The 21672-nt window shown below is 46.3% G+C and overlaps 2 protein-coding genes across 3 annotated transcripts in view; one reads left to right on the top strand and one right to left on the bottom strand.

Moving 5' to 3' along the window:
* Positions 1–21672, top strand: part of LOC122940917 (glutamine-rich protein 2-like) — a 72920-nt gene that overhangs the window by 5499 nt on the left and 45749 nt on the right. The window contains exon 1 of one of the 2 annotated variants that reach the window (XM_044297843.1): positions 1874–1937. The exons of the other annotated variant lie outside the window; for it this stretch is intronic. The gene's annotated coding sequence lies outside the window, so the exon portion shown is untranslated. Of the gene's footprint in view, positions 1–1873; positions 1938–21672 lie in introns of those variants that run through there. 2 annotated transcript variants of the gene reach the window in all.
* LOC122940918 (tripartite motif-containing protein 65-like) lies at positions 1815–21563 on the bottom strand. The gene is made up of 6 exons (XM_044297846.1): positions 20857–21563; positions 19319–19414; positions 9877–10107; positions 6285–6456; positions 6082–6204; positions 1815–4478 (listed from the first exon to the last, which is right to left on the bottom strand). The coding sequence occupies exons 1-6, from the start codon at positions 21310–21312 to the stop codon at positions 3904–3906; spliced, it is 1653 nt and encodes a 550-aa protein (XP_044153781.1). The 5' UTR covers positions 21313–21563; the 3' UTR covers positions 1815–3903.

Here is a 21672-nt window from a genome sequence, read left to right as displayed (position 1 = left end):
AATTAGCTTATGTATGATGAGATCGCAGTGTAGGGATTATTAGTAAAGAAAAAAAAAAACGGTTTAATGGGGTGACAGAAGCCCTTTAATATGTCCCTAATGCCCCTAGCATGATTGTCAGTGGTTGATACCTCTGCAATTAATGGGGATTTCTTAGGGACTATAGGAAATAGGACCACTCCTATTTAAACAGGATTTGTTTCGAATATATATCCATAAAGAAAATCGGGCAGCACTCCCTTCAAACGCAGCTGTAGGGTGCCCGCGGTAGTCCCTCGATTCATGACGGAAGACAGCAAAGAAAGTTCGCAGCACTCCTTGAAATATAAAATGTGCTCTTTATTCACACATATCAAATGTTGACAACGTTTCGGTTCTCTCACAGAACCTGACTTGAGAAACGTTGTCAACATTTGATATGTGTGAATAAAGAGCACATTTTATATTTCAAGGAGTGCTGCGGATTTTCTTTGATAGATATATATATATATATATATCTATCTTCTCTGTTTCAGGCAGGAGGGATCGTCTCTGCCTTCATCCTGTTAACCACGTATGACAGTAAATATTTCGTTCCGATTATTTACACACTGGTGTTACCTTACCATTAAGCTATTCCATGGACTATATGTCCTCGCCTAGATGGTGACTCAAGCAAATGTCACAAACTTTCACTCCCCCTTGTCATAGCGACGAATAATGTGAGGAGCAGGCGGAGTCGACGCAGATGACTGTGCAATGGGCTGTCCGTCCCCTGGTGAGGATGACGGTAGCAGGCGCGGTCATGTAGCGATCGTGCACCTATTGGATGCCTGCTAGAGGCTTGGCAGGAAAAGGGGAGTTTTCTCCATTTAAACAGAACACATCTCTCGCGCGCTACGGCCACTACAATGCCGGGAGGCTCGCATATCAGAAGCGTGCAGCGTCTCTCTAGTTAGCAGACCGAAAAGTGCCTGGCAAAATCATTGCATACCCACCACCAGGGTTGCAATACATGACATTGGCCAAGCACTAGGTTTAATGCTCCTGATGAAATACCGACAATAGTCGGATAGGGAAACGCGTCAAGCATTAGACTGCAGTACAAGAAAACGTGCAGACTGACTCTCGCTTTCATATTGAGCCTATTAGGGATTAATCCGCTAAGTGTGAGACCCTATACAGCACTTACTATAGGGTTTACAGCCTGGTATATGTAGTGCAAAAATATGTGAGATTACCAGAGGATTTACCCCATTATCCATACACTCCTAAATATAAAGGAGTCTTTGTGGTAGGATGTTACTAGGAACCAGCATATAAATAGTCTGAAAAATTCCAGTTCACCTTATCAGCCTATTCATGTGGAGATTTATTATTTTTAACATTATCAAATAAAGTGTTTTTAACGTACTTTAGATAGGCAGTAAATAATAATTTTTGAGTAGTACGTCTACAAGATTATCGTATTCAAGTGAATTAGAGATAGAGGGGTGATGTAATTTTTATTTTTTTTGTATGATATTGCTTCTTGTATTCTGTATTGTATATCTATGCATTACAGAATACAGGATTCAGTATATTCCAATGCAGTGCTGCCACCTGCAGGCCGGCATTGGAATATACTAGTGATCATCCTGGAAGCCTTGTATAGAGTTAGGGCTCATGCACACGACTGTATGTATTTTGCGGTCTGCAATAAATACGGATGACGTCAGTGTGCATTCTGTATTTTGCAGAACGGAACAGCTGGCCCCTAATAGAACAGTCCTATCCTTGTCCGTAATGAGGACAATAATGGGACATGTTCTACTTTTTTGCAGAATGGACATACGGAAACAGAATAAACACGGAGTAACTAGGTTTTTTTTGCAGACCCATTGAAATGAATGGTATATAAGCAAAAAAGAAGAAAGCTAAAGATAGGGATGCAAGAGGGAACAGGACATAAATAGAAGGTAAGTTTGTACGTGTAAAGGCATACAGGATGTGTTCAGAGAAACACGGCCATGTCATTTTTGTCATTAAGGCCATGCGGGCCCATGGCCTTGGTTCTGATGCTCCAACGTGCCTCCCGCTGCAGCAAGAGGCGGTGCCGGTCGCCACCCCTAGGGATGGGCCCCACAGCCTCAATGCCTGCAAAAGAGAGGCACAACGGATCACTGCCATGGACCACACGGACATGTTCAACTAGGCGGGGAGACCCCCATCCCGTTCTAATGGAGCCCAGGTGCTCTCGCACCCGCTCAAAAAGAGGTCTTATAGTTTTTCCAATATAGAACATCTGACATGTACAAATAATGACATAAACCACAAAAGACGTACGGCAAGTAATAAAATGTTTAACTTTGTATATGACCTCCGCAATTATATGGACAAAACGTCCGTCACCGCCGACCAGCAGTGAAGGGCATACCCGCTCCCCAGCCTGCCAACCTTCATGTTACATGAATGGATAAAGCATTGAAGTGCTACGATCTTTTCTACCTACCACTTTACCTTCACAAAGAGTCTGCTTGAGCTCCCTTGCTGAGCACCACACGATCCTGTTAGCAGCTGTAGCCGTGGTTGCATTGTTCCTATTGGGGTGTCTTTTGGGCGCATTGCAGCAGATACGCCGATTCCTTCTTCCATCCTTGTGTGCACTTTAATAAAGGTGCACCACTCGCTCTGTGTAATCCTAGCCCAGGGATCAGCAACCTATGACTCCCAGCATTCACACTTGCTTGGCTGTTCTCAGAACTCCCATAGAAGTGAATAGAAGCACGCTGCGAGTTGTAGTTTTACAACAGCTGGAGTGCCGGATGTTGCTGAACCTTGTCCTAGCCTATAACTCAGGGATGCTCAACCTGCGGCCCTCCCGCTGTTGTAAAACTACAACTCCCACAATGCCCTTCTGTAGGATGATAGTTGTAGGCTGTCAGGGAATGATGGGAGTTGTAGTTTTGCAACAGCTGGAGGGCCGCAGGTTGAGCATGCCTGCTATAACTGGAGGCAAATCACATGGACAATAGAAGGACACAGATCATCTTCTCCCTTTCCTCGCATGCTAACCTCTGCACAGGTCACAAAGCATGCCCACAACATGAAGCATGCCCTCTCCCACAGAAGTCAAGAAGTTATTTTCTGAATAACGTTTTCTATGTCCTTCTGGTTTAGAGCAGCAACAGATTGGACAAGATGGCTTTCCCCATAATCATGTATAAAAAACAGCCGCTGGATAAATAGTCCTGACAAGCATTAAAAACCGCGGAGGATAAGCGCAGTTATGAGACGTAAACTGCACTCCTGGATTGTATTTACAGTTCTCTGCCCCCCAGGGCCCCTGCACTCACTTCTGTGGGGCCCCTGCCAAATGGCATATCTCAGATCTTTAATAACGCACATCGGGGTACAAGGTAATAACATTACAGACACTTGGAGGGGCAGAAAAGGACATGCTGACTATTGGGGTGACAGAGTAATGACACTGGGTGACAGGACATTGATACATTAACACTTGGAGGTACAGGACAGAGCTGGGGGAGAGCGCCGATGGCACTTGGGGACAGTGGAGCTGATGGCACCGGGGTGGGGGAGAGCTCCGATGGCACCGGGGTGGGGGGAGATCGCCGATGGCACTGGGGGGAAAGAAGGGTGTTGGGGACTGATGGCAGGGGTCTGATAAGTTTTTATAAAGGAAAACAGTCTATTAATTCATTTTTTCTTATTAGTTATTCGATTAATCGTAAAAAATAATTGGTAGAATACTCGATTACTAAAATAATCATTTACTGCAGCCCTACACGATGGCGATTCAAATAAACAGCCAACCCTATAATGCCTGGACGGGTTTTGTAAGTGATCCTCAGCTCAGGACCCCCCTCCATGAGACAACCCCTTTAATTCCACAATACTAACACTGCAGGGCAATAAATGGATGGATCATGAGATTCCGATATTCTGATCTTCTGTCTCGGCCTCCATCGCGGTGTTCGGTATAGTGCAGATGGTGACCTGTGCATCTTCTCCAATCCAAAACACTGGGAACACCGTCTCAGAGAAGTGGCAGGAACAAGAATGCAGGAGGCGCATGCTACCATCCTTAACGCCGTAGAAAGCGAGTGTGCCACCCGTTACATCAAGATAAATGCCAATCTGTGTGAAGTTAGTTGGCTGAAGCTTCGTCTCCTGGCTGTTGTGCCAGGCGGAGTGGTGCATGCTGCGCAGCTGCAGGCTCCACGAAGAACTGTTCTTTCCGATGGTACTTTCCTGTTCGTTGGTACGTTTCAAGGAGCCCAATGCTACTCCTATATCCACGAAGAGGGTGGATATAATGACCTCCCAGTAGTGACTTCCCTCAGAAAAACCTTCAGTGCACATCACCTGCCATTTCTGAAATCTGTTCGGGGAGTCGGGCACGCCATTCCTCCGTGATCTGTGAGTGGCTTTACAGTTCCCATGGGATATCTCCAGATGCTTGTTGGCGGTCTCAGGGTCAAACTGCAGGTTCCGGTAATCTGTGGATCAAACCGAGTACGTGTCAGAACCAAGTGCTGGTGATATGGGTCACTTGTAACTGGTAAGAGGTCCCTGGCTGGACTACAGATGAAAGGGGTATTCCCTTCACACAAAAAAAAATAAAAAAAATGACGTATTTTGAGGATATGCTGTACAATCGGATTGCTATCCTCTGGCTTGGTCATTAGTATCTGATCTGTGGGGGTCCGACAGCCGGGACCCCCACCAATCAGCTGTAAGAGAAGGCACCGGCGCTCGCAGTAGCACCCCAGCTCACCAAGCACAGCGCCGTACATTGTATAGCGGCTGTGCTTGGTATCACAGCTCCGCCTCATTCACTTCATGCTGAGCGGGTCCTAGGCCACGTGACTGAAGAATGTGACATCACATGGACAAGAGAAAGCTGCGAGAAGGCCGCAGCACTACTGCAAGTGCTGGTGCCTTCTAAAACAGGTGATCGGCAGGGGTACACTGGGAACTTAAAGTCGCCCTGGAATAAACCTGGGAAAAAAAGTGGCCCAAGTTGTAGGCGGGTCCAAAATGACAGAAGAGCAGCACAAAATACAACACAATATAATGCCGCAGCAGAAACAAATACCACAGTGCAGCACAATATACTGCTGCCCTCGCCACAGTATGAAACTGTATCGTCATCCTGAGGACGGCTATACAGTTGAATTCAAGAGGGCACCTGCGGGCATTGGCCAGGTGCAAAAGTACCTGATGCTCCCATCACTAACTAATGCTGAAAGCATCAGATCATTATGAACTTGTCCGGTGGCTGTGAGGAGGGCTCGGGCGGCCCCCAGGGCATCAGCCCACCATTAAAATTTCCCTGTAGGGTTTATGGTCAGTCCGTCCATTGTACCAGGTGTCAGACGCCCACCAATCAGATACTAATGACCTATGCAGGGGATGTACTATAGGATGTCTAATTTTCATTTTTTTTTTTACATCATTCATGGCACAGCCCCTTTAATAGTCAATTTATAGAGGGCGGCTCCCAGATCCCGGAGGACATTTCTCCTGCAGCCACCTACAGCTTTCCTCGCTCATATTAGCTGACTGCTGTGGGAAGGAGCTGCCGGGCCTGCTGTGACTAGCTCATTGCCAGCGAGTCCTCCGCCAAGAAAGGGGTTATCCTTCCCAGATCTTTAATTCACAAGTTTTATTACAAATGAAAACAGTAATATCTCCCCTGTCAAAAGCCGTGAAAGGATACCCGTCACCTCTCCAGGCTTGGCCGTTTCAGTATTATTCCTCATGTAATACCAACTTTGGTAATAACTCTATGGTGTGTTGTTACTCCGTTATTCCTCGTAGAACTGTATGAATAACCTGACTAATGGGCGTTACCAGTTGCGGGTGTGTCCTTGTACACTAACATTGTCCATTGAAACATTGTCAAATTGTGTAGGGACACGCCCATTTGTCAAGGGGGAGCGTGATACCCAATTGTTCATTTGTTCCTAATTTTTAGGAGGAATAACAGGGGAACTGCACTATAAGAAAAGATGCACACAGGAAGACTGACCAAAGTAATTGATAGTGGTAATAAACAATCCAATCGGTTTCACACTGGCCTACCAAAAATGACATTACCTTTACAGAGTTGTGCTCTGAGGGCACTGATTCTTGCAGGTTCTCTGCGTGGAGTTGCCGGTGAGGTCCCTTCTACACAACAGGCGTCATTTACAGCAATGCCAGATGGAGATCCTGAGGTCTCTGCAGAGGAGAGTGAGAGCCACGTGTTATCTGTTATCACACGGCGCGTAGGTCTTCCAGTATATCGGCCTCGTACCAACCTCTACGTTTATCTACTGGTTTCTCTGGGTGTAACAACTGAGGTAGGTCCATTTGGAGCAGCTTGGTGACTTCAGGTAGGATCCTAGTCACGACCTCCATCTGCAGGTTTCCACTGAGCTGAACGTTTGGGGATCTTGGAGTGGCCCCGACGGGCATAAGTTGAGGAAGACCCTGCAAAAGTGACATGGAGAGTCCCATGTATAGTGCTGAGCGTACAGGATGAATCATATGTAACATTTGTGCATGCTCAGCATATGCCCATATTCACCTGATGGAGGCCAAACGAGAGCCCCTCTGGTCCACATCTGGGCGATACGTGTATAAACTGTTCTAATGGAAAATGCCAGTGTTGTCTGGTGGATGCCTCGGTGCTATGTTTGACACTGATCTTTCCTTCATCCCCTATACTCATTCTCTCGCCGAGACATCTCTCTGGCCCTTTCTTACTGTGAAAACAAAAACTCATTGTTGCCCTGATCCATGCCCATCTGGATTACTGTAACTCATTACTAATTGGCCCCTCCCTCACCAGACTTTCCCCACTCCAATCTAACCTGAACGCAGTCACCAGGGTCACCCATCGTCCACCTGCTACTCCGATGCCTCCACTCTGTGCCAGTCATTGCACTAGTTGCCCGTACAGTACATGATTCAATTTAAACAGCTTGTTCTCACCCACAAAGCTCTCCACAGTGCTGCACTCCTACATCTCCGTTTACCACCCTACCCGTGCTTTCCGTTCAGCTAATGACTTACGACTGACGTCCACCATAATCCGAAACTCTCACTCCCATCTCCAAGACTTCTCCAGAGCTGCACCAGTTCTCTGGAATGTCCTACCCAAGCAATCAGATTAATCCATAACATCCATAGCTTTAGGTGCGCCCTAAAAACACATTTTTAGGTTAGCCTATCCCATCCCCTGATCTAACCCTTCTCCCCCCCCCCCCCTTCAATCATTATTCTGAACCTGAAATCAAGCACTTGTTACCTTCTGCGTCACCCCATCTCCTTATAGATTGTAAGCTCTTGCGAGCAGGGCCCTCTTCCTCTTGTTTTATTTGTTTGCTGCTATGCAATTTATGACTCTGTACTTGAACCCCCTGATTGTAAAGCGCTGTGGAATATGTTGGCACTATATAAATAAGGATTATTATTATTGATTAAAAATTCCATATTGTGTATTTTTATCCTACACGACATATACAGTCGTGGCCAAAAGTTTTGAGAATGACACAAATATTAGTTTTCACAAAGTTTGCTGCTAAACTGCTTTTAGATCATTGTTTCAGTTGTTTCTGTGATGTAGTGAAATATAATTACACGCACTTCATACGTTTCAAAGGCTTTTATCGACAATTACATGACATTTATGCAAAGAGTCAGTATTTGCAGTGTTGGCCCTTCTTTTTCAGGACCTCTCCAATTCGACTGGGCATGCTCTCAATCAACTTCTGGGCCAATTCCTGATTGATAGCAACCCATTCTTTCATAATCACTTCTTTGAGTTTGTCAAAATGAGTGGGCTTTTGTTTGTCCACCCGCCTCTTGAGGATTGACCACAAGTTCTCAATGGGATTAAGATCTGGGGAGTTCCCAGGCCATGGACCCAAAATGTCAACGTTTTGGTCCCCGAGCCACGGTGCTCCATCGTGCTGGAAAATGCATTGTTCTTCACCAAACTGTTGTTGGATTGTTGGAAGAAGTTGCTGTTGGAGGGTGTTTTGGTACCATTCTTTATTCATGGCTGTGTTTTTGGGCAAAATTGTGAGTGAGCCCACTCTCTTGGATGAGAAGCAACCCCACACATGAATGGTCTCAGGATGCTTTACTGTTGGCATGACACAGGACTGATGGTAGCGCTCACCTTTTCTTCTCCAGACAAGCCTTTTTCCTGAAGCCCCAAACAATCGGAAAGAGGCTTCATCGGAGAATATGACTTTGCCCCAGTCCTCAGCAGTTCATTCACCATATTTTCTGCAGAAGATCAATCTGTCCGTGATGTTTTTTTTTGGGACAGAAGTGGCTTCTTTGCTGCCCTTCTTGACACCAGGCCATCTTCCAAAAGTCTTTGCCTCACTGTGCGTGCAGATGCGCTCACACCTGCCTGCTGCCATTCCTGAGCAAGCTCTGCATTGGTGGCACTCCGATCCCGCAGCTGAATCCTCTTTAGGAGACGATCCTGCCGCTTGCTGGACTTTCTTGGACGCCCTGAAGCCTTCTTAACAATAATTGAACCTCTTTCCTTGAAGTTCTTGATGATCCTATAAATTGTTGATTGAGGTGCAATCTTAGTAGCCACAATATCCTTGCCTGTGAAGCCATTTTTATGCAACGCAATGAAGGCTGCAAGCGTTTCTTTGCAGGTCACCATGGTTAACAATGGAAGAACAATGATTTCAAGCATCACCCTCCTTTTAACAGGTCAAGTCTGCCATTTTAACCCAATCAGCCTGACATAATGATCTCCAGCCTTGTGCTCGTCAACATTCTCACCTGAGTTAACAAGACGATTACTGAAATGATCTCAGCAGGTCCTTTAATGACAGCAATGAAATGCAGTGGAAAGTTTTTTGGGGGATCAAATTAATTTTCATGGCAAAGAAGGACTATGCAATTTATCTGATCACTCTTCATAACATTCTGGAGTATATGCAAATTTCTATTATAAAAACTTAAGCAGCAACTTTTCCAATTTCCAATATTTATGTAATTCTCAAAACTTTTGGCCACGACTGTACATAATGTGCATTTGCTCCGTTCACATCTGCTTTGCGGTTCAGCAATGATGCTGCACTGGATAGATCATAAAGCAGATCCAAACAACACCTAATGGCCCAAACTAGGGTGAGTTGGGGGTCCTGCCTAGGGTCCATCCCTTATACTACACTATTCTTACCATTAGAAGTACTGGAAACCTTGATGGACTGAGTGCAGATGTGAACATGAGCCTAATACCAGTCTGTCGTCCCCAGCTGTGCCTGTCCATGCCATTTACTGGAGTGTGCAGACGTCCAATAACACCCATCAGTGCTGGTTACTGCTTTATCCACAATGTCGTTAGGCAGATATAGAGCATCTTTTCTTAGAAAGGTGTTCCTCTGTTATTCCTCCTAGAAATTTATGACCAAACTGAGAACGGTTACCAATGGGGGCAGACCAGTAAGTGCTAACGCTGTGTAAGGACACACCCCTTTGAAAAGGAGGAATGGTAACACCCTAAATATCTGGGAGGAAAAACAGAGGGGCAGTACAACACAAAGTTTTAATACAATATGATCCAGAATTGTTATTTCATAGAAAACAAGTATTTACTAAAACGGACATGACCGCAGTGGTGACGCCTGTGATATGGTTTTGAAACTGGTAATGCTATAATATCCCGTGTCTCTAGAGCACAGTCGTATGTGGAGCTGCCAGCAGCTTGAGAGCCACCGAGGGCGATTTCTAGACTGGGTAAGGACACTAACGCTCCATGTCACCTTGTAATATGACTGTAGGAATTTATGGTGCTGACATCAGACTAAATACATTTCTATCAGTTCAAAACGTCATTTCAAGACCCTTGGATTCAGCAAATAATCTCATTACCTCAAGAAATGCAACCCTGTCATTCCTTAGCAGCACTTCTGCTTCCTTGTGATGTTTCTCTAGGTCCTGCAGATGGCGCTCTAGATGCCCTACATGTTCAGCTGCTTGTGCCAGCGCCGCAGTCTTTTCACAGATAACAGACTCTTCAACAAGGACCTGAATTTCATCCAATGTCTTACGCACTTGATCAAATTTGTTCCTTATTCCAGACATCGTCTTTTCATGAAACTCCTAGAGAGAGAGATGGATTGGATAGATTCACTGGATATAGAGAGTCATTGGACAGAGTCACTGGATAGAGAGTCAATGAATAGAATAACTGGCTAGAGAGAGTCATTGGATAGAATCATTTATTGGATAGAGAGTTACTGGATAGAATAACTGAGTAGAATTTTAAAAAAAACACTGGATAGAGAGAGTCATTGGATATAGAGATTCATTGGAGAGACTCACTGGATAGAGAGTCATTGGATAGATAGGGTAATCTCTGGATAGAAAGTCATTGGAAAGAATCACTGGATGGAATCACTGGGTATAGAGAGTCATTGGATATAATCCGTGGATGGAATCACTGGGTATAGAGAGTCATTGGATGGAATCACTGGATCGAATCACTGGGTATAGAGAGTCATTGGATAGAATCACTGTATGGAATCACTGGGTATAGAGGGTCATTGGATAGAATCACTGGATGGAATCACTGGGTATAGAGGGTCATTGGTTAGAATCACTGGATGGAATCACTGGGTATAGAGGGTCATTGGATAGAATCACTGAATGGAATCACTGGGTATAGAGGGTCATTGGATAGAATCACTGGATGGAATCACTGGGTATAGAGGGTCATTGGATAGAATCACTGGGTATAGAGGGTCATTGGATAGAATCCCTGGATGTAATCACTGAGTATAGAGAGTAATTGGATAGAATCCCTGGGTATAGAGAGTCATTGGATAGAATCACTGGATGGAATCACTGGGTATAGAGGGTCATTGGATAGAATCACTGGATAGAATCACTGGGTATAGAGGGTCATTGGATAGAATCACTGGATGGAATCACTGGGTATAGATGGTCATTGGATAGAATCCCTGGATGTAATCACTGGGTATAGAGAGTAATTGGATAGAATCCCTGGGTATAGAGGGTCATTGGATAGAATTACTGGATGGAATCACTGGGTATAGAGAGTAATTGGATAGAATCACTGGATGAAATCACTGGGTATAGAGAGTCATTGGATAGAATCACTGGGTATAGAGAGTCATTGGATTGAATCACTGGGTATAGAGAGTCATTGGATAGAATCCCTGGAAGGAATCACTGGGTATAGAGAGACATTGGATAGAATCACTGGGTATAGAGAGTCATTGGATAGAATCCCTGGAAGGAATCACTGGGTATAGAGAGTCATTGGATAGAATCACTGGGTATAGAGAGTCATTGGATATAATCCCTGGATGGAGAGATGAAAAAAAGATTGAGATTCCTCAGTGGTTGATACCTTTTAATGACTAGCTGAAAAGATGATAACTAAATTGCAAGCTTTTGAGGCTACTTGGGCCTCTTCTTCAGGCGTTTCTTAAGACAGTGTCTGAAGATTCACAAACTTATACACCAAAGTACATAGGAGTAATGCGGTAGATGAGACAAGCGATGTGAAGCAGATCAGTATGAGTGGAGGAGGAAACAAACGGTTGTGACAGTAAATTGTTGGAGCAATTCTACATGAGGATTATAGATAAGAAGTGTAAACGTTTTATTGTCCTCTAATGGATGTTCTGTCCATGAATGTGATGAACCAAAGAGATCTGAGAGCCACATTCCTTAAGAGATGTAGGCGACACATTAATTCCTGATCTAAGTGTGTCAAAGGTCATCATCCACTTGTAGTCCCAGATTCTCCTCCTGTCCCTCTGCGATTTGCAATTCCCCCTTAATATCAATACTTTCATGTCTGTGATGTTGTGGTCATGGCTGCAAAAGTGTTTAGTTACAGGCAAACATTTGGTACATATACAGGTCAAACTCGAAAAACGAGAATATCGTGCAAAGTAATGCAACTTAAAAGGTGAAACTAACATATGAGACTGATTACATGCAAAGTGAGATATTTCAAGCCTTTATTTGTTATAGTTTGGATGATTATGGCTTACAGCTTATGAAACCCCAAAGTCACAATCTCAGGTCCCCTTTGCTCAGGGGGTATGGAGTAATTAGCTGACTAGAGTGTGACACTTTGAGCCTAGAATATTGAATCTTTTCACTCAATTCTAATTTTAAGCTGCATTAATTCAATTCCTTTTAATTTGCATTACTGAAATAAATGGACTTTTGCACGATATTGTAATTTTTGGTGTTTCACCTGTAATCAGGTAGGCCAAATTTGCCGTGGTGCAGGTGAACGTACCTGGGATTTTGTAGTCCTGATGTGTATTGGGGACCTTCATCTCGTCAGTGGTCATTATGTATGGACAGGTTATACATCTGGTCTGTTTGCAGGGGAATGCTCCTGTTGTTGTTGGAGAGGACAGTGAGCTTCTGACAATGGTGTTTTTGAGATTAGGGGGCTGTCTGTAGCACAGGAGTGGGGGGTCCGGAAATATGGATTTCAAACGGCAATCTTTTTGTAGTATTGGATGTAGTCTCCAAGCAACCCTTCTTAGAATTTCCAGATTTGGGTTGTAGGCGACTACTAGAGGTACCCGATGATGGTACAAAACAAGAACATGGATGGAGAGAGTCATTGGGTATAATCCCTGGATAGAGAGAGTAACTGGATAGAATCCCTGGATAGAGAGAGTCACTGGATAGAATTCCTGGATAGAGAGAGTCACTGGATAGAATCCCTGGATAGAGAGAGTCACTGGATAGAATCCCTGGATAGAGAGAGTCACTGGATAGAATCCCTGGATAGAGAGAGTCACTGTCACAACCAGACAGCTGAGAAGCTCTGACAGAGGCCTTTCAGAACCTCCTCCTTGAGTTTCTGTGTTGTGGTATTCAGCTCCTCCTCTCGTTAGCCTCTCTCAGCTGTCATGTGTTGGACTAATTGCTTCCCTTTAAATTCTTCCCCAGAAGGCTTTTCTGGGCGGCTTATACTACTTCCTGGAGTGTGTGTGCACGCTGACTCTGTCCTCCTGTTTGCTTCAAAGCTAAGTGTTGTACCTTTATCTGTTATTTTCTGTTTGCTGGATCCCAGGTGACCCTGACTCCCTCCGTATCTTGTGTAGGGAGCCGGTGGTCGTGTCCCCTCACTATTGTAGGGTGCTCAGGGCTTTATAGTCAAGGTTCGTGGATATGCAAACCTCCACCTTTCGGATCTTTGCATAGGCTGAGCAGCCAGGGAAAGTGCCAGGTCTTCTGCAGGGGTCTCCCTTGGTTCCTTAGTTTTTGGATCCAGCGAGTCGTTTATACATGTTGCTTTGCCTTGTTTCCTGTACACCGTCCGTGACATTATAAGCCGCCATAACCGTCTCAAGCATGGATCCGGTTTCACTTTTGGCTGAACGCTTCCAGGGTCTTTCATTGGAGCTAGCTGATCTCCGTAAGACTTTTTCTCAGCTTCAAGTGACCGGTTCAGCTTGCGTTCATGGAGTTTGTTCTGAGCCTAAGATCTCGCTCCCGGATACGTTCTCCGGGGGTAGTGAGAATTGTGCGTTTTAGAGAGGCTTGCAAACTCCATTTTCGCCTTCTTCCCCACTCCTCTGGTGATGAGGAACGGAGGGTGGGGATCATTATATCGCTGCTCAGAGGTAACGCTCAGTCCTGGGCCTTTTCGCTGCCGGAGGGGGCACGGCCTCTCCGTTCAGTGGATGAATTATTTTTAGCCCTGGGTCAGATATTTGATGATCCGGATCGTATTGCTCTGGCTGAGTCTAAACTACGTCTATTATGCCAGGGTAAACAATCCGCAGAAATATACTGCTCAGAATTTCGGAGATGGGCAGTTGATACTGGTTGGAATGATGCTGCGCTCCGAAGTCAATTTTGCCATGGTCTTTCAGAGGGATTGAAAGATGCATTTGCCTTTCATGAGAGGCCTATTTCTTTGGACTCTGCTATGTCTCAGGCCGTTCGTATTGACAGGCGTCTTAGAGAGAGAGGAGAGATGTCCCCTTCCTGTCATACTCAGTCCCAGGACAGTGCAGCGGTCCTGTTCTGTGCGCAGGGGTCTCAGTCGCCGTCAGCCCCTTCTGAGCAGGAGCCCATGCAGCTGGGGTTGATTGCTTCTGACAATAGAAGATTCAGCTCGCATGGGAGGGTTTGTTTTTGTTGTGGAGGTATAAATCATTTGGCAAATATTTGTCCCTCTAGGAGATTCAGGCAGTTTTCTGGGAGTAATAAAGAAACTAACAGGAAAAAATCTTTTAAAAATGTTCCGTCTGTTACTATTGGCAGGGTTGAGGCAGAAATTGAAGGTTTTCCATTTGCTTGTAGTTCCCGTTTTGTCCTGCCGGCTAGGGTGGCGCTAGAGAGCAAGAACATTTTTTGTGGATAGTGGAGCAGCGGTTAATCTCATTGATAATCAATTTGCGATAACTCATGGTTTCCAGGTGCGCACTTTGGGAAAGGATATTCCTGTTTTTGCTATCGATTCCGCTCCACTTTCTCAAAAATCATTAAAGGGCATAGTTCACAATATCCGTTTAATTGTGAGTGATGCTCATGTTGAGGATGTGTCATGTTTCGTCCTTAGCGGTTTACCCACCCCTCTGGTGTTGGGGCTGCCCTGGCTCACTAAGCATAACCCCACCATTGATTGGCAAGCGAGGCAAATAAATGGTTGGAGTGACTTTTGCAGAGAGAATTGCCTCATGACATCTGTTTCTGAGGTTGCTACTAAGACTGTACCATCTTTTCTCTCTGAATTTTCGGATGTCTTCTCTGAGAGTGGAGTTCAGGATTTGCCCCCGCACAGGGAGTACGATTGCCCTATTAATCTCATCCCAGACGCCAAGCTGCCTAAATCTCGTTTATACAATCTTTCCCAACCTATGCTATGCGTGCTTATATCTCTGAGAGTCTGAGAAAGGGACACATACGACCCTCGAAGTCACCTGTTGCCGCTGGTTTTTTCTTTGTTAAGAAAAAAGATGGTTCTTTAAGACCATGTCTGGATTTCAGGGAGCTGAACAATATCACAATTCGTGACCCTTATCCGCTTCCTCTGATCCCGGACCTATTTAACCAGGTTGTTGGGGCTAAAGTCTTTTCCAAATTAGATTTAAGAGGGGCATACAACCTGGTCAGGGTCAGAGAAGGGGACGAATGGAAGATGGCCTTCAATAACCCTGAGGGCCATTTTGAAAATTTGGTTATGCCTTTTGCTTTGATGAATGCCCCAGCCGTTTTTCAGCATTTCGTGAACAGCATTTTTTATTATTTGATGGGAAAATTTGTATTGGTGTATTTGGATGACATTTAGATTTTTTCTCCCGATTTCAAAACTCATAAGGAACATTTAAGTCAGGTCTTGCTCATCCTGCGGGAGAATAAATTATATGCAAAACTGGAAAAATGTGTGTTTGCGGTTCCAGAAATTCAATTTCTGGGGTTTCTTCTCTCCGCTTCTGGTTTTCGCATGGACCCCGAGAAGGTCCGCGCTGTGCTTGAGTGGGAGCTTCCTGAGAATCAAAAGGCGCTGATGCGTTTTTTGGGCTTTGCCAATTATTACAGGAAGTTCATTTTGAATTATTCTTCTATTGTTAAACCACTCACTGATATGACCAGAAAGGGGGTAGATTTTTCTTCTTGGTCAGTAGAGGCGCGTAAGGCTTTTTCTGATATCAAGGAGAGTTTTGCTTCTGCTCCGATCTTGGTGCAACCTGATGTTTCTTTACCCTTCATAGTTGAGGTTGATGCTTCTGAGGTGGGTGTGGGGGCAGTCTTGTCTCAGGGTTCCTCTCCTGCCAATTGGCGACCGTGTGCCTTTTTCTCAAGAAAACTCTCCTCCGCAGAGAGAAATTACGATGTGGGAGATAGGGAATTGTTGGCCATCAAGTTGGCTTTTGAGGAATGGCGCCATTGGCTAGAGGGAGCCAGACACCCTATTACCGTATTTACTGACCATAAAAATCTGGCCTACTTGGAGTCAGCCAAGCGTCTGAACCCGAGACAGGCCAGATGGTCTTTGTTCTTTTCTAGGTTTAATTTTGTTGTCACGTTCCGCCCTGGAGTTAAGAATGTGAAGGCAGATGCCCTGTCACGTTGTTTTCCGGGAGGCGGGAGTTTTGAAGACCCGGGTCCCATTTTGGCTGAAGGTGTGGTGGTCTCTGCTCTGTTTCCTGAATTGGAGGCAGAGGTGCAGGCAGCCCAGTCAGAGGCTCCTGATCTTTGTCCTCCTGGGAGGTTGTTTGTGCCTCTCGCTTTAAGACACAAGATTTTTAAAGAACACCACGATACGGTCCTTGCTGGGCACCCGGGGGTAAGAGCCACACTGGATCTCATCGGGTTTTGTGGCAGCCTGCGAGACTTGCGCTCGTGCCAAAGTCCCTCATTCACGGCCATCAGGTCCTCTCCTTCCCTTACCCATTCCTTCCCGTCCTTGGACACATCTGTCCATGGACTTCATAACGGACCTGCCTCGTTCCTCGGGGAAGACTGTGATTCTGGTGGTGGTGGACCGTTTTAGCAAAATGGTGCATTTCATCCCTTTTCCTGGTTTGCCCAATGCTAAGACGCTGGCGCAGGCATTTGTTGATCACATTGTCAAATTGCACGGTATTCCTTCAGACATAGTCTCTGATAGGGGCACGCAGTTTGTTTCCAGATTCTGGAAGGCTTTCTGTTCTCGCTTGGGGGTTCGGTTGTCATTCTCTTCTGCTTTCCACCCGCAGTCGAATGGCCAGACAGAGCGCGTCAATCAGAATATGGAGACATATCTGCGTTGTTTTGTGGCGGAGAATCAAGAGGATTGGTGTTCTTTTTTGTCCCTTGCTGAGTTTGCTTTAAATAACCGTCGTCAGGAGTCCTCTGATAAGTCACCATTTTTTGGTGCATATGGGTTTCATCCACAGTTTGGGACTTTCTCGGGAGAGGGGTCTTCTGGTTTACCTGATGAGGACAGATTCTCCTCGTCTTTGTCATCTATTTGGCAAAAGATTCAAGATAATCTAAAGCGCATGAGTGAGAGATATAAGCGTGTGGCTGATAAGAGACGTGTGCTTGGTCCGGACCTGAATGTTGGTGATCTGGTGTGGTTGTCTACCAAGAATATCAAATTGAAGGTTCCCTCCTGGAAGTTGGGTCCTAGGTTTATTGGGCCTTACAAAATCCTGTCTGTCATCAATCCTGTTGCCTACCGTCTTGATCTTCCTCAGACTTGGAAGATCCATAATGTTTTTCATAAGTCCTTATTGAAACCTTATGTTCAACCCATTGTACCCTCGCCTTTGCCTCCTCCTCCGATTATGGTTGATGGGAATCTTGAATTTCAGGTCTCTAGGATTGTGGATTCTCGTCTTGTCCGCGGTTCTCTTCAGTACCTTGTTCAGTGGGAGGGGTATGGTCCTGAGGAGAGGATGTGGGTCCCAGTGACGGACATTAAGGCCTCTCGTCTCATCAGGGCTTTCCATAGGTCCCATCCTGAGAAGGTGGGTTCTGAGTGTCCGGAGTCCACTCGTAGAGGGAGGGGTACTGTCACAACCAGACAGCTGAGAAGCTCTGACAGAGGCCTTTCAGAACCTCCTCCTTGAGTTTCTGTGTTGTGGTATTCAGCTCCTCCTCTCGTTAGCCTCTCTCAGCTGTCATGTGTTGGACTAATTGCTTCCCTTTAAATTCTTCCCCAGAAGGCTTTTCTGGGCGGCTTATACTACTTCCTGGAGTGTGTGTGCACGCTGACTCTGTCCTCCTGTTTGCTTCAAAGCTAAGTGTTGTACCTTTATCTGTTATTTTCTGTTTGCTGGATCCCAGGTGACCCTGACTCCCTCCGTATCTTGTGTAGGGAGCCGGTGGTCGTGTCCCCTCACTGTTGTAGGGTGCTCAGGGCTTTATAGTCAAGGTTCGTGGATATGCAAACCTCCACCTTTCGGATCTTTGCATAGGCTGAGCAGCCAGGGAAAGTGCCAGGTCTTCTGCAGGGGTCTCCCTTGGTTCCTTAGTTTTTGGATCCAGCGAGTCGTTTATACATGTTGCTTTGCCTTGTTTCCTGTACACCGTCCATGACAGTCACTGGATAGAATCCCTGGATAGAGAGAGTCACTGGATAGAATCCCTGGATAGAGAGAGTCACTGGATAGAATCCCTGGATAACGAGAGTCACTGGATAGAATCCCTGGATAACGAGAGTCACTGGATAGAATCCCTGGATAACGAGAGTCACTGGATAGAATCCCTGGATAACGAGAGTCACTGGATAGAATCCCTGGATAACGAGAGTCACTGGATAGAATCCCTGGATAACGAGAGTCACTGGATAGAATCCCTGGATAACGAGAGTCACTGGATAGAATCCCTGGATAACGAGAGTCACTGGATAGAATCCCTGGATAACGAGAGTCACTGGATAGAATCCCTGGATAACGAGAGTCACTGGATAGAATCCCTGGATAACGAGAGTCACTGGATAGAATCCCTGGATAACGAGAGTCACTGGATAGAATCCCTGGATAACGAGAGTCACTGGATAGAATCCCTGGATAACGAGAGTCACTGGATAGAATCCCTGGATAACGAGAGTCACTGGATAGAATCCCTGGATAGAGAGAGTCACTGGATAGAATCCCTGGATAGAGAGAGTCACTGGATAGAATCCCTGGATAGAGAGTCATTGTATACATTTCCTGGATGGAATCACTGGGTATAGAGGGTTATTGGATAGCATTGTAGAGCCAGCATTGCTTTAAGAGTTCTGCGTTGCGTGAAAAACGCAGCATGTTCTATATTCTGCGTTTTTTCACACAGCCCTGGCCCCATAGAAGTAAATGGGTGTTCAGTGAAAAACGCATTGCATCCGCAAGTAAGTGCGGATGCAATGCATTTTTTCACGGATGGTTGCCAAGAGAGGTTGTTTGTAAACCTTCTGTTTCTTATCACGCGTGTGAAAAACGCATTGCACCCGCGCGGAAAAAAACTGAACGCAATCGCAGACAAAACTGACTGAGCTTGCTTGCAAAATGGTGCGACTTTCACTGAACGCATCCAGAGCCAATACGTCATGCTCGTGTGAAAGAGGCCTAAATGGTTGGCTGATCCCGTCAAAATCTGGGGGTTTGGCCGATGTTCATCTTCGGTGTATGGCCACCATAACACACGTGTCTTTTTATAGGTCATACGGAACTTAAGAGGATAACAAGGTCAACCCCTAATGATTCAGAAAACACGGAAAGCCCCGAACCCCCTTTGGCACTGCTCAGAGATGTCCATAGTGATGACGGGCCAGCAAAATGTACATGTACGTGTATTATACGACCTCGTGAACACCTCAGCATGCTTAGGTTACCTCGATGTTCTCCATCTTACACTTCCATTTGATGAGCTCCTCTTCCGTGTGCTTCTGCTGACGCTCACTGGCCGGCAAGTCATTTGCAAGTTTCGCCTATTGCATGGGGAGAAAATAAAGTAAAGATTGAATGTTATACATGAAGTTTATACAAAGGACGTATTCACTGTTCTGATGAAAACCAGATCTATATGGGAAAACCACCACACAGCAGTCTGTAGGATGCCCCAGGTAGAAGGGTATTCTTATTGGTCCCTTTAATTATTATTACTAGAGATGAGCGAATTTCATATTTCGAAATTCGTTCACACTTCGTTTGTTGGTAAAAGGGGAATTGCGTTATGGATTCTGTTACCACGGAACATAACGCAATTCTATGACGGAATGCATTCTGTTATTCATTCCATCATAATAGAAGTCTATGGCTGCAAAATGGATCCGGCCCGTTTCCGTTATGCAGGGGAGTTGCAGAGAGAGCAGAGCCTCTAGGTGTAACGGTAACGCCCCTGTTGCTCCTAGAGGCTCATTTGCATATATTAAAACATTTTTCTCAGCAATGCGGGCACATATGAACATGGGACCAACAAAGACGCCTTCACCTGCAAGGGCACATTAACAGGTCATAGGTACAAATCTGGGGACAGATGTCCTTTAATTAGTAGTTGTAACTAACCTGTGTCGGGAAGCTTTTTTATATAGCACTTACCCTCCCTCGTTCCCCCGATGCTTCCGTCTCCGCTGTGGGCTTTTCCTCTCCGGTCCCGACCGGATGTGGCCTCTTCTTTTCCCGTTCAGCTGCATTACAATCAATACAGCGGAACAGAAAGAGAAGAGGCCACCTCCGGTGGGGACACGAATGGAAGAGCCCGCCGCAGAGACGGCTGTATTGGGGAAACGAGGGAGAGTAAGATGCACTTGCACTCATTTTGAGCTACAAATCATTAAAAACGTCTAGCACCTTTCTCTGTGCGGCCTTGAGATTCTCTAGTAGCAGGCTCTGAATTTTCACTCTGTTCCATCAGGCAGCTCAGCTGACGCCTTCTGATCTCTGACCTTATAAAACGCTCATTACAGCTCAGTTCTTATCTTACTGATAAGGGCTCATGCACACGAACATGCCGTGTTTTGCAGTCCCCGCAAAAAACGGATGCCGCCCATGTGCCTTCCGCAATATGCTGAACGGAAAAGGGCGGACCCATTATAGAAACGCCTATTCATTTCGACGGGGCTGTGTACACGTGCGTTGGTTTTCACGCATCACTTGAAAATCGCAGCATGTTCTATAAGCGATGCGTTTTTCACGGATGGTTGTTTGTATACGCATAAAACGCATTGCATCCGCGGGATAAAAACTGAACTGAATGACTTTGCCTGCGAAATCGCGCATTTTTTACTGAACGCATCCAGACCTAATCTGGACACGCTTGTCTGCAAGGGGCCTAACAGGTACATGAAGTCGGTGGTGCAGGACAGCTTCTCCCAGGCTGTTGTAACCTTCTGGTAAAGAGATGATGCCTATGGCTGCTGTCCGCCCTCACCTTCTCCTGCTGACACCTCTCCTCCAGGTCCTGCACCTCATGGTGTCTGCAGGTTGTCAGCATACACTTGTGGCAGATGCAGCGGCTGTCCGAGGAGCAGTACATGGTAACGTCCAGCAGGTGGCGCTGGCATCGCGCTGGGACGGCACCGCGGGCGCCGCTGGCAGTCTGCACGGGGGGCAGCAGGGCACTGCGCCTCTCCAGCGCCCTTATGTCGTCCACCACCTTGGTGAGGCTGACGTTCCTCTGAGGCTCCGGCCGCTGGGGGAAGGAGAGCCGGCAGTCGGGGCAGGTGTACATGGGGGACGAGGCGACCTCCCGGTCCCAGTGCTCATGGATGCACTCCTGGCAGAAGCTGTGCCCGCACGGGAGGGAGAGCGGCTTGGTGAACACCTCCAGGCAGATGCTGCAGTTCAGGTTGTTGCGCAGGTGGGACACCGGGTCGTCCGCCTCCATGCTGCTGACACCGGGAGGAACCGAGCTGCTGACTGACACCGGGAGGAACCGAGCTGCTGACACCGGGAGGAACCGAGCTGCTGACTGACACCGGGAGGAACCGAGCAGCTGACTGACACCGGGAGGAACCGAGCTGCTGACTGACACCGGGAGGAACCGAGCAGCTGACTGACACCGGGAGGAACCGAGCTGCTGACACCAAGAAACAGAAAGTGAAACGTCTCTGTAGCGCTGCTGGGATCGGCAGGAGGAGAGGAGGTCACGTGGGCAACAGTGCTCTTAAAGGGCCAGTGTCATAGACAGTCATGAAGAACATGTCACCAGTGCAGTCCCACACCAGAGCCGATTGCTTATGTGCTG

This window comes from Bufo gargarizans, chromosome 6, assembly GCF_014858855.1.
Source record: "Bufo gargarizans isolate SCDJY-AF-19 chromosome 6, ASM1485885v1, whole genome shotgun sequence".
Classification (NCBI taxonomy): Eukaryota; Metazoa; Chordata; class Amphibia; order Anura; family Bufonidae; genus Bufo; species Bufo gargarizans.
This window is presented reverse-complemented; position numbering and strand designations above follow the sequence as displayed.

What these genes read in the sequence shown, in the direction of transcription:
- LOC122940918 (XM_044297846.1), bottom strand. Translation starts at nt 21,312, where the DNA reads ATGGAGGCGGACGACCCGGTGTCCCACCTGCGCAACAACCTGAACTGC. An exon ending in GTAAGATGGAGAACATCGAG is followed by an intron (nt 10,108 to 19,318) that starts GTAACCTAAGCA and finishes CTCTCTCTCTAG; the next exon opens with GAGTTTCATGAAAAGACGAT. An exon ending in CAGAGCACAACTCTGTAAAG is followed by an intron (nt 4,479 to 6,081) that starts GTAATGTCATTT and finishes TTTGATCCACAG; the next exon opens with ATTACCGGAACCTGCAGTTT.